At 40.2% G+C, this 16935-nt stretch overlaps 1 protein-coding gene across 1 annotated transcript in view; it reads left to right on the top strand.

Moving 5' to 3' along the window:
- The window catches only part of LOC127409783 (potassium voltage-gated channel subfamily H member 5-like), a 154516-nt gene that overhangs the window by 17267 nt on the left and 120314 nt on the right, over window positions 1-16935 (top strand). The window contains exons 2-4 of the mRNA XM_051644603.1: window positions 1181-1304; window positions 4738-4844; window positions 5917-6045. Coding sequence (XP_051500563.1) covers window positions 1181-1304; window positions 4738-4844; window positions 5917-6045 — 360 coding nt within the window. The remainder of the gene's footprint in view (window positions 1-1180; window positions 1305-4737; window positions 4845-5916; window positions 6046-16935) is intronic.

The raw sequence follows: 16935 nt of genomic DNA, 5'->3' as shown, positions 1-16935 counted from the left end.
ATTGGCCCCATTCACTTCCTTTGTAAGATTTTTGCTTTTTTTAAGGAAAAGGACGGGCAAGTCAAGATGAATTGTTTTGGTAATTTATATTAGGCAGATGCTATTTGCACCCTTGTGCAAATAATGGTATAATGCTGTTTACAACCCAGTGCAAATAGTGACAGATAATATTTGCACCCCAACCCTTGTGCAAATAATGGTAGATACTAATTGCACCCTGGTGCAAATAGTGTCAGATACTATTTGCACCCATATTTAAATACTAACATACAGTATGGGCATCACTGCAGTGTGTTTATTGTTTATTTAGAGTCCCACAGAAACACTACATTAACCTCTACCCCTAAACCTAACCTTAACCTTACCTTAGAAAAACTAACCTTGCTTTTACTACAGTAACCTTGGTTTCACCATGGTATTTTTTGTAAATTTACAGTAACCACAAAAGTAACCATGGTTACTATATTACCACCACATTACTGTACTAACACCATGGTTAACTGCATTAAAACTATGGCTTTTGCCAAAAAAAAAACAAAAAAAAAAACATGGTTACTACAGTATTAGTCATACAGTGATGCAATCTACACACAAGTGATCCCGAGCCGCGGGAACAAGTGCGATCGACAAACCCCGCCTTCGGATCAAACACTTCTCTGCACTCCCCGACATTCACTGAGACCAAATCATTGTGATGAAATCAACATTTATGTTAATTTTTATATATTATCTAAGTAGTATTAAAGGAAATATTAAGAGTGAAAACAGGAAATCGGATGTGAAAAAGAGTGGGACAGATTTGAACCGTGGTCACTAGGACAACAGTACACAATCACACACTGGCTTTACACCCCACACCACTGCAGTGACATCTATTTTTTAGTTTGTCATATATTTCTGTGGTTCCACCAGACTATTGGGGTGCAGATAGCTGCCCCGTGGCATATGCTATTTACACTCGGGTGCAAATAGACACTCCTGTTGATTGAGCTCAACTTGAATTGAACCCGGAATATTCCTTTAAGGTAACAATTGCATATTAACATCTTACATCTCTGACCAAAATCCAACATTATATTAACACAATAATTTGAAAACTTAATATGCATATTGTGAACCCTAATAGCTTATTTGTGTGCATTTACTGTGTCCTAATACTTTCTCTTATGTCTGTTTGTAGAGACAAGTTTCTTGTTAGGGAATGCACAGATCGTGGAGTGGCCTATAGTTTACAGTAATGACGGATTCTGCAAGCTCTCTGGTTACCACAGGGCAGAGGTCATGCAGAAGAGCAGCACCTGCAGGTGAGTGCTTCTCTTATTTGTCTGTTTTAAACCTGCTATTAATCTAATCAAGAACAGACTTGATCACATGTGAAGTGATGTTTAGACATTTGAAACTTTTCAAGATCCAAGTATGTGCAGGATGCCAAAAGCATTAGTGTTTATCATAACTAAACTAAATTGTGTACAAAAGTTGTATTGATAGAATTATTTTTGGAAGCAAAAGGATGTCCTGCCAAACTTTTCCAAAGGCCCAGTTGAAAAAAGGACCAGCATATGTTCCACCAGCTAGACTATCAACAAACTAGCCTGGAACTATCATGGAAATTCATGCTGGTATTAGGTGGTTATTTCAGCAGAAGGAAATATGCTCAGATAGCTGAATCTACAGTATCAAACTGGTGCAGTGCAGTATATGATATAGAAGGAATTTGATCTCAATTATTGTTTTGTTTTTTCAAGTGAGTTCTGACCACTATCACTGACCATCTAATCCTAGTTCCACTAATAAGATTAGTGACTTGGATGTTTCTCTTATGATTGGTGAAGTTCCAGAGACAGACATGTCACTTCTGCACTCTGCTTAAGTTAGAAATACTTCTAAATGCAGCTTTCTCACATCAATGCAGTTGTGTTAAGGTATAGTAGAATCTGTCTGCGTTATTTATCTCTTGCTAGCCACTCAGAGAGTGCATTTCCCATTCTACCGTCTCCCCAGAGCCATCACTGGTCACATTGTTGCCGCTAAATACGCTCAGAGCAGAAATAGAAACTACCAACTACAGTGATTTGTCTCTGCCTACGTACTGTGATATGCATTTGCTAACAGACTGTGATATGACTCCAGAGTGACTCAGGATTCTGGGGGAATTTTGGAGGTAGAATTGGCACAAGCCTTTGTCAGATATCAATAAGGACTGAAGATCACAGAAACCATTATGAACCAGAATTACCTCTGTATTTTTGGGTTAATGGGTTTGGGTTAACCTGAAGTGATAAGTAGATTCAAAACAATTAAAACCTTTAAGAGGAAACTTTTAGACTCAGTACAGTGCTGAAGGGGGTGCAACATTGCCCAATCCTGATTGTAATAATTTCCTAACACATTCCAGAACCCACAGGTAGAGAATTTTCCTCCTGTGTCCTCTCGAGGGTTTGAAGAACAAAAGATGCCAATAGAGAGAGTGATCTATTGAAAGAAATACATAAAAGGAGAAAAGTAAGAGAGGGGTGAGTGAGACAGGGAAACAGAAAAAGAGTTGAAGTCAATGATAGAGAAAGGGATGTGCATGTAATTTTACCTCATCTTCTCGCTGAGCTGTTGCAAACTGTCCTAAGCCTAAAATATCCCTTCTGCTGGAAAAATAAGCTTTTCAGCAAAATAGGTCCAACAGATCTGATTATTATGAGAAAGGGAGCATTTCAGATTCACCTTCTTTTCGAAGACTACTTATGCTTCACTTTTAAGTAGCTAAATTTGCTGCAAACCTGAGAGTTTCTCACAGCATGAGGTACGAGTGCAGGAAGACAAGGCTTATGTAACATTCTGATGCATATTTAATTGAAATACACTTCTAAATAAGAAAATTATCCAATAAACTAGTTGAAGGAAGGAAGGAACTGACCTGAAGGTATTTCACTTTTTATGAAACAACAATCACAACACAAATCATTTAGATGAAAAAATGCATCATTTAGATGAGAAATATTTTGATGCACAGTGATACATGTTTTATAAGCCAGACCAATTAGTTGGTCAATATTTTGCCATTTTAAGATTATCAGCATCAATAACCGAGCATGTTTGGCTGATTACCAGAGGTGTTAACTCTCTTTTGTGTCAATTTCAAAATCTATAGCTTTGTCAATGTGTAATGAACTTTTGCCAATAATTGTAAGTAAATTTTGAGTAAATATTGTGTAACATGTCCATTTAATTTCAACAATTTTCTGTACATCTCATTTGTTTATCATTAAAGAGATAGTTCACCCAAAAATGAAAATTCTCTCATCATTTGCTCACCTTCATGTCATCCCAGATTTGCATGACTTTCTTTCTTCTGCAGAACACAAACAAAGATTTTTAGAAAAAGATCTCTGTAGGTCCTCACAATGCAAGTGAATGGTGACTAGACCTTTGAAGCTCCAAAAATCACATAAAGGCAGCATTAAAAATAATCCATAATACTTCAGTGTTTTAATATATGTCTTCTGAATCGATGCCATCACTTTGGGTGAGAAACACATAGATATTTCAAACTTAAAGTGACAGAGAAAGTGGAGCTTTATAGTAAAAAAGGACTTTAATATTGATCTGTTTCTCACCCACACCTTTTATATCGCTTATGAAGATATTGATTTAACCACGGAAGTTGGTATATGGGTAAAATTATATATATATATATATATATATATATACACACACACACACACACACATACACACACATGTTGGTGCAGCTATCATTATGAGGACTCTCCATAGACATAATGATTTTATATTGTACAAACTATAGATTCTATCCCCTAACCCTAACCCTACCCCTAAACCTAACCCTCGCAAAAAACTTTCTGCATTTTTACATTTTCAACAAAACATCATTTAGTATGTGTTTTAAGCGATTTTAATTATGGGGACACTAGAAATGTCCTCATAAACCACATTTATAGCATAATACCCTTGTAATTACTAGTTTGTATCCTAAAAAAAAGTCCTCGTAAACCACTTAAACCTGCCCACACACACACACACACACACACACACACACACACACACACACACACACACACACACACACACATATACAGTATATACTGTATATACTGGAAATATATTGCAATTGGGTCATTCTGCTCTCTAAATATTTCCATTGGCATTGGCCATTAAAAAACCCATATTGATTAACCACTAATATACTGTACATTTTTGTATATTTTTGTATGGATTTTATATTTAGCCATTCTATAACTAAAGAAGTTCAACATTTCAAGTGACTTTAATCACTATATCCCCCAGAATGCTTTCTCCTTGCTACTATTGTTTGAAATTTCTTTAAGTGTTTTAATATACAGTAATTCTCTTGTATCCTGTTGCCTTCCTTTTAAATAACATTTAAAGTAGAACATGTCGGAAGTTTGGCTCTAATTCTACTGTTTGCCCAGCCTCCACTTTCTGTTGAAGTTAAATAGAGCGTCCGTCTGCTGTAACCGACAGCGTGTGTCAACAGGCACATCCCCCAGCAAACACACACTCACTGAATTAACTGACAGTGAAAGACAAGCTAGAGTTTTCTGGGTGGATGTATATGCCATACATGTGTGTGTGCTCACCTAATTCTCCTTTTTTTGCTCTCTTTGTTTGTCTCACTCATTTTCATCACCTGTTTCTCCATTTCCCACCTACTTCTCCCCCTCTCACAATCTTTTTTTTTTTTGTCTCTCTGTCCCCCTGGCAGTTTCATGTACGGCGAGCTGACAGACAAGAAGACAATAGATAAAGTCAGACAGACCTTTGATAACTATGAATCCAATTGCTTTGAAGTGCTGCTCTATAAGAAGAACAGTGAGTATTCCCAGCAATCCAGGTTCTTAGCCATGCCTGCTGCATATGGAGGAAGAGTGAGAGTGCATGGATGCAGTTGTACTCTAAGAAACTGAATTCGAAAAACAATGAAAATACTAGTGTAGGAGAAAGTTCACTTTTCTCCATACCCAGTTCAACCAGTGTGTTTTAAGCAATATCACAAGAGTGTTGTTCTGTATGGCATGACTATGATTCGGCCGTAGGTGATCACCGCAGGTATTCAGACCAACAGTACAATTTCAAGTATGATATTACTTTTATGAATCAATTCAATAAACAAGTAAATAATATTGAATAACATATGTTTCAGACAAAAATTAGCCAGTTGGTTTGTGCATTTCTTCTCCGCCATCAAAAAGAGTTCCAAAAGAAGCCAGAATAATAATAATTTTGAACTAGTGTTCGTTCGTAAAGGAATTGTTGCTTTTGAATGATTCTTTTAAGTGAACAAATCATTCTCATTCACTTCTATTGTTTTGGTTGTGAACAACTCAGTGTTGTTTAACAAATTAGTGGAGTCAATGATTGAATGACTCATTCATAACATAAACTTAGCTTGTTTGTTGCCAACTGGCGTAAAGATGTAGTCTGTAGAAATGGTCACTAACCAAATCAGTGAACGAAATCAAAATGAAAGATGAATCAAAATCCCCACCACTATTTGGAATGCCACAACCACAAACAAGCAGTGTGATACAAATAATGAAGTGTACCAGTGCTGTTATACTAAATATCAGCACTCCTGAAATGCCACTTGCACTTGTTCACTTGGATTTAAACTGATCTGACATGAGAGCACAATTGCATCCTCTCTGCTCTCCACCATAATCTCATCATGATTTATTTGCTGCTCTCCTTTCCCTCCTTTGTTCACTTGACTTTAACCTCTCTGTCACTTTCTCTTTCCCTCTCTATTCCTGTCATTTTCCTCTGTGTCTTTTATCCACCTTATCCTCATTCCTCTTTTTTAAACCCTCAATTAACTTCTTTTCACATACCTTTCGCCCCGGCCTCTCTCCCCTATTTCATTGTGTTCCTCTGGTTCTGTCAGGAACCCCTGTGTGGCTCTACATGCAGGTGGCCCCCATCAGGAATGAGAATGATAAGGTGGTCCTGTTCCTCTGCACTTTCAAGGATATCACTGTCTTCAAGCAGCCCATTGAAGATGAGACCACCAGAGGTAAGAACACTCTCACAACCTCATCTTGAGTGCTGATAGCATGAAATCATGAAACATATATTAATTTTGTCCATGTCTATGAGCTTTGAAGCCATCTATATGCTATCGTACTTCCAAACATTGAAAAAATTAACCCGTTTCATCCCAGTTTACCTCTAGCATATATACATATTTAAATTATACAATCTTCCATACAAAAAAAGACCAAATTTATTGATGACTTACATTGCACTATACACAGATTTTTGTCCAATCGACTGCTCTCTAGAATGAAAATGTACCTCTCCCTATTACTACCTGCAGCTGACCAACAAGTAGCAAATTATGGTTCATGGCTGTGACGTAACTAAAAATCTACTGGCTATTAAAAAAAAAAATGGATGAGCCCTTCGATATGTCCACTCCCAACTTCATGTTTCAATAAGAAATACATCAACCCAGGAAAGAAAACTGCCCTCATCTAGCGATTTCATGGTTTTAAGTAGAAAATTTACACAGATGAAGAAAAATATTTTATTAGATCTTCCAAGTAGTGCATATAGTTATATTTAAATTTCTTTTAAATCCCCCCTTCATAATTATCATTCGATGACTTTGAATTTCTACACAAAATGAAAAGACCATTACAATGCTGTTTAACTGAGCATGTTTATGTGAGCACACCCTGTGTGAGCACAATAGCACAAGGCAGTATAATGAGAGTGACAAGCTGTCACTTCATGTTCGAATGTGCTGTGTACTGGTGGTAAAGGAGTGAGCCGTAGAGCATTCCTTGTATATCTGTGGATTTCTGATTGATGGGCATTGCCATTTACTCTCACAAGCTGGGTTTCCATCCATGTATTTATTTTTATTTTTTTTAACTGCTGGATGGAAATGCCAAGATGCGGATAAAATTTCCAAAATGTGCATAAACACCTATATGCTCGCTTGAGGTGGATACAGTTTTTTATTTGAAAACAAGAAATGCGCATAAACTATGTCGGAAACACATTTACAGAATAAATTCCTACTGAATTTATTAGGAATGCAAGATGATAATCATGACTCATTCATAACTGGACAAACCAGAAGATCAATCATCGCATCTGAAATATTGCTCTGATGACCCTGAAATAACAGTGTCTAGAAAATCCAAAGCCTACAATACATAGAGTTTGCAGAGCACATAAGTCAAATACAAACTTGAACTTTATTATATTATAGACTATATATAGATAATATATTATAGATCCGCACAGCAAAGACATAAAGGCCCCGATATACTTCCAGAGAAGTTCTTCTTCGTTCTTCGTTCAGGTGTAAAAAGAAGTTCAAAACAGCTGAGCAACGGTATACTGTTTGAGAACATTCAGACACCTACCACACCGCTGTGGGAGGTGTTTAGAAGTATATTTAAATATGAGGACGCTCAGTAAAACCTTAACTAATGTGACATTAGAATTCACACTATCAGTAAAAGATGCTTTTTTAACCACTTGAAGATTATTTAAAGTAATATATGCAGTAGAAAATGCACAATTTGTCTTGTTTACATTCTGAATTCATGATGCTAATGTGCTAACGCTATACGCAGCCATAACATGCACCAATTACACTCTGTTATTGTAATTTATGATGACACTGTTACAGCTGCAAAAATTGGTATATAAAAGAGAGTTAATGGGAAGAATACAGACAAAAGAATGATGATAGGCATACCTTACTATGAGCAGATGTGTGACTTTCATTGCGAAAGCACATGAGTGAAGCAGCATATAAAACAAAAGAGTGAATGGGTACTTAAGAGTATTTGAGTAGATTTGATTCCTTTTGTAGACTAATTTAACAAAAAAAATGCATGACATGTTCTTGGAAAATGTCTCTATGTGAACAATCGTAAAGTTGTAGGTAAATTTGTAACAGCTTGCTAATAACTGCACGCTGTGGTGCGTGTGTTCATGTTGACTGATCTTAAGTGACTAAATTCCGTGAACGGGAATTAGCTGCCAGCTTCAAGTTTGGTGGAGCTCCAGGTCACACATTGATGTGGACCAATGGCAGTATGAAGGTGTTTAGCAGCTGGTAAGATGTTTTCTTAAAAGTTAGCCCAGTTATAAACCACTGAAACAAATGCAAAAACACCTTCTTTTTGGTCAGATTTTGTTCTAATTTATGTCACACCTGTTCGTTCTCCGATTTCATATGAAGTAGGCCTATATCGGGGTCTTAAGAAAGGAGAAATGCACACACATAGGGCTCCCAGAACTGTGTGACACGCAGTCACTCCTAGACATGAGACAAAGTTCTTTACAGTGTTTTGTCTGTGTGCTCTAAACTGCAAGTATTTTATTAATAAAAGAGTCACAGTGGCTACAATTTCTCGAGTGAAAATTTTGTTCTTTTACACACATGGAATGGAAATGCTGCTTTATTCACACATTGTTTTTGCAATATTATGTTTTTTTCTCGAATAAATAAAATTAGCAACTTGGATGGATACATAAATTCCCTCAACCTTTTTTTAACTGGTGGCAATTTAGTTTTTTTGGCTTGTGCCTTTGCTAAACTGAACAACTTATCCTTTGACAGTAATCCTGGCCTGCATAGAATCTCCTTTAAGACACACACTTGAAATTTCCCATAGAGACCTGATGTCAGCTGCTGTCAAACTGTGGCAGAGCACCTGTGCCCAGCTGAGGCTGTTGTCAGTGGGTGTGTGCAGGGCAACAGAAAGTGGCATTAGAGCAGTGTATCACATTGGTATCATTCTCTCACAGATGGAAAGCCAATCAGATGAATAGACAGGGTGAGACAGGGTTTAGACAGGGGTCTAATGCTAGAAAACCCACTCTATGCTAGTAGCTGTGTTGTGGAACATGTTAGCTGGTCCAAAAACCAGCTTGACCATCTTAAGCTGTTATGACCAGATGGTAGTTGTTATGTTGCTGGTCTAAGTTGGTCTACCAGTTTGGACCAGCTAATGACCAGATCAAAGAAATACGGGCTCATGACTTAATAATAGTACAAGATGACAAAATCATAAGAAATCTTTGGCACATAAAATTTACAACTTTTACTCTCAAAGAGAAAAATAAACTGACCAACTAACATTGATATAAAGATATTTCCTAAGTTTAAGCCCTAACCCAAACCTAAACCTAGCAATGAATTTAATAGGGAAATAACTTTTGTGTAGTAAGCAAGCTAAGCTACCAGCTACTCAACAGAAAAATGTGTTAAGCTAAGCTGAAAGCTTAGAGAAAGTAGCAAGTTATACTACAAGCTACACACCAAAAGTAGCTTGCTACATTTAAGCTACTTCATATTTTTTTCAACCAGATGCACAGAGCATAGTGTCATAGACAAAGCATCTTCTTCTTCTTCGACAAAGACTTATTCACATAATGTTTATCAAAGCCATGGTACAGCATAGTACAGTATAGTGCAATACAGTATACAGGTATGCAGTATGGTGCAATATAAAATGTATGTGCATGTAAAAAGCATGTACAATTATATTTATGCATGCTACCTATACAAACCTATAGTACTTTTCTGATGTGTTTTCGTGTAGGTTACTAAGTCTTTTGATACTCTTTTGGTGGTAAAATCTTAACCTGCAGTGCCATACAAGCTGTACACATGTTGAACTTAATAAAGACCTTCGTCATCACTGGCAAATGATAGGACGCATTTGCAGGTTTGGTTTGGTTTGGCGAAGGAAACTTTATACAAGTGGAATATGTAATCAAATTTGTTCACAGATGCTTTCTTTCTTAAAATAAAGTGCTGGATAGGAGGCTAGCTAAAATGTGATGCCTGTATTGTATCGATTTTAAATTATTTTAATTGTTTGTTCTCTATAGGAATAAAAGTCATACCTTTTCGAACAATATTTTATGATTTCTCTGTCTCGTACAAATATTACAAGTTTTCTGAAGACAATGTTGGATCGAACTAGCTGTAATGACTAGCTTAGACCAGCAAGAAACTGAGAAACCAGCTACCATGTAGTCAATCTTAAGATGAATTTAACGTAACAGGGCTCACCCTCCAATGGACAGGTAATGCTAAAAGAAGCCTGCAATTTATACCACCACTAATGGCATGTCCTACCTGCATCGAATGATAGGGTTGCATGTTTGGCAGCTGTAGCACATGTTGAGGTCTAGCCTTGCATCGTAAGCTACCTTTAGTAATTGCCAGTAACAAAGTATATGTTATGAAAGTGTCTACAAATCTACTAAAAGCATAAATGCAAATGTAATTGTTATAATGGTTTGGACTTCCTGTTTCAGTGACAAGATCATTGACTTGAGTGTAATAGCAAGCTCAACCAACCAGTCTATCAGACACCTTTCTTTAAATAGTTAATACGGTTATGCATCATGGCACACACACAATCCTTTGGCAAAGATGTGCCTAAGTTGTGCCTGTGTAGAAAATATGAGCTGCTGAACACCACCACAGAACCACAAACTTAATTTAAACATATATCAGACATTCAAATCACCTACAGTGATTACTCTGTAAATCAAGGACTATTTGCCCTTATCAAAATGTTAATCTATGCTGCTCCTGACCCTTGTGATGCACTGATAAATATTAACATCACAATCAGATTATTAATAGCCTGCCACGTGGCTTGAACTTGTTGTTTGGTAAATATGAGATCTGTTGTTCTAAAGGACCATTTGTTAAATGTCACATACCAGGTGTGTCTTCAAGATTGCTTCATGAATAGCTCATGTCCATTAACCGATGATGGAGTGCTGTTGTTGTACCTGATGTACAGAGAACCGGCATCAGGGGTTTTAAACCAGCTGTATTGGCAATAAGTGACACGGTTCACCCTATACATTCTTAAAAATAAAGGTTCTTTAATAATTATTTGCAGCATGCAACTTATGTTCATCAAAGAACTCTCTTTTTATCAATAGTATGTTTTTTTGTTGTAATTTATTGATGTTATATTATAAGTTCTTCAGATCAGTGTATCAGTTCTTTAAAGAATCAATAAATAGATGGTTTTCTAAAGCAGGGGTTTTCAAACTTTTTGATGACAAGGACCCACCCAAAATTATGATTTCTTTGCGAGGGATCCCCTTCCTAAAATATAAAGGCTGAAGTATATATTCATGTATAAATATACATTATTATATAAATAGAATATTTTTTCACAGAAGTAAAAATATGCAAAATTGGTTGTTCGATCCTCTGTTTGAAAATAGGCTGTGATTAGAATTTAGGTTTCACTGATATTTATAAAGTAGAAGATTTTTTTTTTTTTTTTTTTTTTTGCCTGAGAGGAACTATTTGAAATTAGTGGTATAATGTATCTCATCCCTTAAGCTTCATTCCATGTGACTGTACTTTCAAACAGTATGTTTCCTCTCTCTGAGGTGTTTTAATTTCTTTAAGCTATCACCATGATCTCATTGAGTGTGGCTTACCCAGAGGGCCACAAATTTCAAATAATAGCAAATAAAGAGGGAAAACAAGGATGAATATGGGCTCCATGGCAACAGTAAAAATATTTGAAATCTTTCCAGATCTTTCTGTAAGCATATGATAGTTACCAGGAGAGGATAACTAACCTAGCAAACATATTTAGCACCTCTGCATTGACACCAGTGTAAATTGAGATCTAGCCAGCAGAAGTCCAAAGGGTAACACCATTAGCAATCAAAGGCCCTCAACAGGAATGAGGCATGTGTGTTTATGCTCTGTCACATACTGAAAATTCAGTGTTAGATGTTCTGAGCACTCTATCAGACTTGGGGTAAATAAATGTAAAGTATTTAATGAATTGGGTGCTAAAACAATGCAGAAAGTGTGTGCAAATAAACAACGCTATCAGCAGATGCAATTCGTTCTTTGTGACTTTCTCCCTTAAGCCCAAAGTATACTTCGGTTTTGACGTGAACGCTTCGGGTCTGCGTACTGTCAAAAGCAAGCCTTTCAAAGTATAGATAATTAACTGTGACGGTAAGTGCATGTGCTCTATGACTGGTATGAGATACTGGACTAATTATCTTCAGGAGTGCCTTTGGCCCGAGACAGCTGGGGTAGGCTACCCATGACCCTATACAGTACAGGACAAGTGGCTTTAGAAGATGGATGAATGGATGGATCTTCAGGAGTTTAGACCCATAAAGATGTCTTTATAGTCCTTCAGACTCGAGTTATACAAATGTAGGCATCTCCTGACCTCCTCACACACGCACTCTTGACGTGCACATCCAATGTTGTTGTTTCCACCTTCGTCTCCTGATGTTTAGCGCCGATTACTTCTAGCGCTGCTTCCTGAAAGCAATGGCTCAACTGTGAGTGTTTCCACCTGGTGGACCCACTTATTAGTGCAAATAGTTCCAGGCGCATGCAAATCCTGCACGCTCAGTGCTCGAGCACTCAGCTGATGACGAAATTTCATGTGTCCTGTATGCAGGAGCCTGACTTTCGTGTCTGACCGAAGTATAATTTGGTCTTTAGGGGCCAGAAATGTAAGCGTAGCGTAGTTCTAGCGGGAAGACTCGCAACTGTACATCATTACACCATTGTCTAGGTAGCTCCTAAACCAATCATGTATCAGCCATTGCTTTATAAGCCTGCTTACAATCTATCACATTGCTGTTTCAGTGTGCCAACACGGCAACCTCCTCCTCGCCACCGCCACCAGTTGAGTCCCGTCCTGCATGGGGGTAGGCTCCTCGCCCCTGCCTCCTATCTCCGGCAGGATCTGACGGTTCGAGTAGCAATTTTTTTTAATCGGACTGCCAGACAGGGCTTACAGTATGCCAAAAGAGACATTACATTCCTGTTTCCTATTATTCATCAAATAAATGCCATGCCAACTTTACTTAAGTCTGCGAGTCTTTCTGATAGAACTAGATGCAGCGCTATGAATTTAATAGAATGCAAGTTATTTTAACTTGACACACCATCTTGAAAACACTGTGCTCATACAGCAGCACAGTGGTCAAAGACGTCCATCTAAAGCATGTTTAGATAAAAAAAAAATAAAAAAAAAATAGTGAAGATGGTGACAAAGCCTATTTGGTGTGAACGACCCCTACATTCTGTGGGTTTTTTTTCCACTGCTGCATTCCGTAATTACGTCTGTACAGGCAGTCTTGCATAGCTCGTTTAGTAGTCCTTTGCCAGATGTGGTGCATTTGGGCAAACATATGTTTGATTGTAGCTTACATGTGAGAGGATTCTATGTGGCTGTAATGGCCAAACTGAGACTCTTCTGGGGCTTTGCCTTGTGGCCACTCAGAGCAGGCTACCTAGCAATGTTTTTCCCCTGTAGAAGGGCTATATTTGGAAGAAGCCTCAGGGGTCGTGTGCAGTGTTGCGACTTTTTGCCCTAGGAGAGACAGATGGCCTGAACCATCCTTTGTTTTTCTCATTGTCTTCCCTCTGTCTGTCATATGGTACTTATTTTCATCCCTTTTTTTCTTTTCAGATTTTATAGCTCTTTCCCTGTCTCTATTTCTTGCCGTTGTGTATCAAAATTAAGGCTGTCAAACATTTAAATATTTTAATCAGATTAATCATACGATATGCTGATTAACTAATAGAATTAAACATACAGTATATCAGTATTTGCTGACAAAATCCCCCAAATAGCAGAGGTGGGTAGAGTAGCCACAAACTGTACTCAAGTAAAAGTACAATTATTTAAAAAAAAATACTCAAGTAGAAGAGTACTAACATAAATAATTACTTGAGTAATAGTAGGAAAATATCCAATTAAAAGAGTATTCAAGTAGTGTGTAACTTGTTACTTTCACAAATGATATAATGGATATTAACTCCCCTATATTCCATTACATAATACACATTGAACATGTATTACAGAATTATTATTATTATTAATGGGAATTCTGTTATCATTCTCAGAATGTTTGCCTGAGTCACAATTTACTTTCAGTGAATGTTTTTTTTTTTTCTCCATATTTTGAAAGTGAATGGTGACTGAGACTGTCAGTCCCTAACATTCTGTCTAACATATTTTGTGTTCCACAGAATACAAAAGGTTACATGGGTTTGGAACAAAATGAGGGTAGGGAAATGATGACAGAATATTAAATTATGGCTGAGCTATCACTTTAAAGGTATAGTTCACCCAAAAATGAAAATAAAAACCCTCCTGCCATCCCAGATGTGTATGACTTCCTTTCTTCTGCAGAACAAAAATTATGATTTTTTTAAAAGAATATTTCAGCTCTGTAGGTCTGTAAAATGTAATTGAATGGGTGCCAAAATTTTGATGCTCCAAAAAGCACATAAAGGAATCATAAAAGGAATCCATACAACTCCAATAGTTCCCTATCTGTCACTCACTCGACGTGTCGGTGTAGTGACAATAGGGGTCGCCCTTGGGAGCCCCAAACACCTCTGATCTTTGAGAAAAGGCCAATGGGAATTGGCGAGTGGAATTTGCATGCCACTCCCCAGGACATACGGGTATATAAGGAGCTGGCTTGCAACCACTCATTCAGATTTTCTCTTTGGAGCCGAGTGGTTGTGTTTCAGTGAGCTGAATTCCTCCGCCAATCCATTCACCTCTAATATCCAGTGAAGCTTTTGGATTTACGGTGCATTACAGCGGTTTCTCCCCCACTTGCATTGGCGTTATGCAGAGAACGCCCCTGGGCACTTCAGCAGCTAAAAGAGTATATTCTTTCCTCACAAAGAGTATATTTTCCTACTAAAAGTGTGGCACTTACGAAGCATCTTTTTCAAGATGCCTTTCGTTTGTGTATTATTCCTGGTTGCGGTCACTATCTCTCCGCTTCTGATGGCCACGATCGCTGTCTCACGTGTTTGGGTGCGTTCCATGCGGATGGCTTTTGTAGATGGTTCGTGTTCTCATTGTGAGAACATGACCATGGCAACGTTGTGGTCGCGGCTTTCTTTTGTCAGAGGGAAAGCCACCCCAGCGGCTCGCCGCCTCGGTCCTTCCACCTACGGGTATGAAGCAGAGACGGTTAGTACTGGGTGCGATTTGGGGACCTCAATGGGAGCTTCTCCACCGGGAAACCCCCCTCGGACCTCCCATTCCCCAGCATGCTCGTGTGCCCTGGTCGAGTTCTGGGATGAGACCGCAGGCTCATCTCAGGGTGGGTTTGCGATCTCATTCGGAGCTTGCAAAGAGGATGAGTTGTCGATAGCAGCATCGGAGAGTGGTCTCATCCAGTCTGACGCAGAGGACTCGACTGGGTTCCCACCCTCGGGTGCTGTAGCCCAGTCGCAGGCTGACTCGGAGCTGGCACCATGCTTGCGTTGGGCTGGAGTGGAATCCTCCGCTCCCCCTTGAACCCTCGTGGCTCGATGATTGGTTCCTGGGCCCAGAGCGCCGCTCACGGCCGCGCCCCACCCTGGTACCTTTCTTCCCGGAGGTGCATGATGAGCTCATACGATCATGGCAGGCACCTTTTACAGCCCGGACCCGGTTCGCGGGCTCCTCCGCTCTCACTACCCTCGACGGTGGGACGGCCAGGGGATACTCTGCGATTCCCCAGGTGGATCAGGAGGTTGCGGTGCACTTGTGCCCACTAATTGCCGCCACCTGGCGGGGCCACCCAAGGCTCCCATCCAGGGCCTGTAGACTTACGTCGTCACTGGCGGTTAAGGCCTACAGTGCTGCTGGACAGGCCGCCTCCACCCTGCATGCCATGGCTCTCCTGCAAGTGCACCAAGCCAAGGCACTCAAAGAACTGCACGGGGGTAGTCCTGACCCGGGATTGATGCAGGAGCTGCACTCAGCGACCGATCTTGCCCTCCGGGCGACGAAGGTCACGGCACGGTCTCTCGAGCAGGCGATGTCCACCCTGGTGGTCCAGGAGCGCCACCTTTGGCTCAACCTGGTCGAGTCAAGTGAGGCTGACAAGGTACGATTCCTTGACGTCCCCATCTCCCAGGTTGGCCTATTCAGTGACACCGTAGAGGATTTCACCCAGCCATTCTCGGCGGTCAAAAAGCAGACGGAGGCCATACAACACATCCTGCCCCGGTGACTCAAGGTCCCACACCCTGTCTGCTCATCGCCAAGGGCGACACCAGCTCTGCCACAGCCCGCCCCAGTAGGCCGGCCCCGGCGTGGAGCCACCCGCAGAAAGCAGACGCCACCCATCTCACGGCCGGCCGCCAAGAACCCAAGGAAGGTTTCAAAGCGCCCCTGAGAAGGGAGCCAGGAACCTGCTGCACAGGAGCTGGTAAGCAGACCACTCCATCCCCTGGTGGAGGGCCGGGTGTAAAATCATTATTTACCTTTTCTGTTGATTTCGATTGTACCCACATTTTCAACAAAAGAGCAGTTTCCTCACTTCCTGGGTTACACATTTGGTGTCCACGGCCGTTATCATGACAGCCGGGCACCGTTCCTTTTTGGTACATTCCTTTGGCCATTGATCCAGGGCAAGCACGTGTTGGTCCGGATGGACAACATGGCGACGGTAGTGTACATCAACCACCAAGGCGGCGTGCACTCTCGTCAAATGTCGCAACTCACCCGCCATCTCTTCCTCTGGAGTCAGCAGCAGCTCAAGTCGTTGCGAGCCACTCACATCCCGGGCAACCTCAACAGCACAGCGGACTGCGCTGTCGTGGCAGGTCACGCTCAGGGGAGAGTGGAGACTCCACCCCCAGGTGGTTCAGCTGATTTGGAGTCAATTCGGTCAAGCGCAGGTAGACCTGTTCGCTTCCCGGGAATCCTCCCACTGCCCGCTCTGGTACTCTCTGACCGAGGCTCCCCTCTGCACAGATGCACTGGCACACAGCTGGCCCCTGGGGTTGTGCAAGTATGCGTTACCCCCAGTGAGCCTACTTGCACAGATGTTGTGCAAGGTCATGGAGGACAAGGAGCAGGTCATCCTAGTAGCATCCTACTGGCCCACCCAG

This window comes from Myxocyprinus asiaticus, chromosome 19 (genome assembly GCF_019703515.2).
Source record: "Myxocyprinus asiaticus isolate MX2 ecotype Aquarium Trade chromosome 19, UBuf_Myxa_2, whole genome shotgun sequence".
NCBI classification, from domain to species: domain Eukaryota; kingdom Metazoa; phylum Chordata; class Actinopteri; order Cypriniformes; family Catostomidae; genus Myxocyprinus; species Myxocyprinus asiaticus.
Note: the sequence above shows the minus strand (reverse complement) of the source record. Positions and strands in the feature narration are given on the sequence as shown.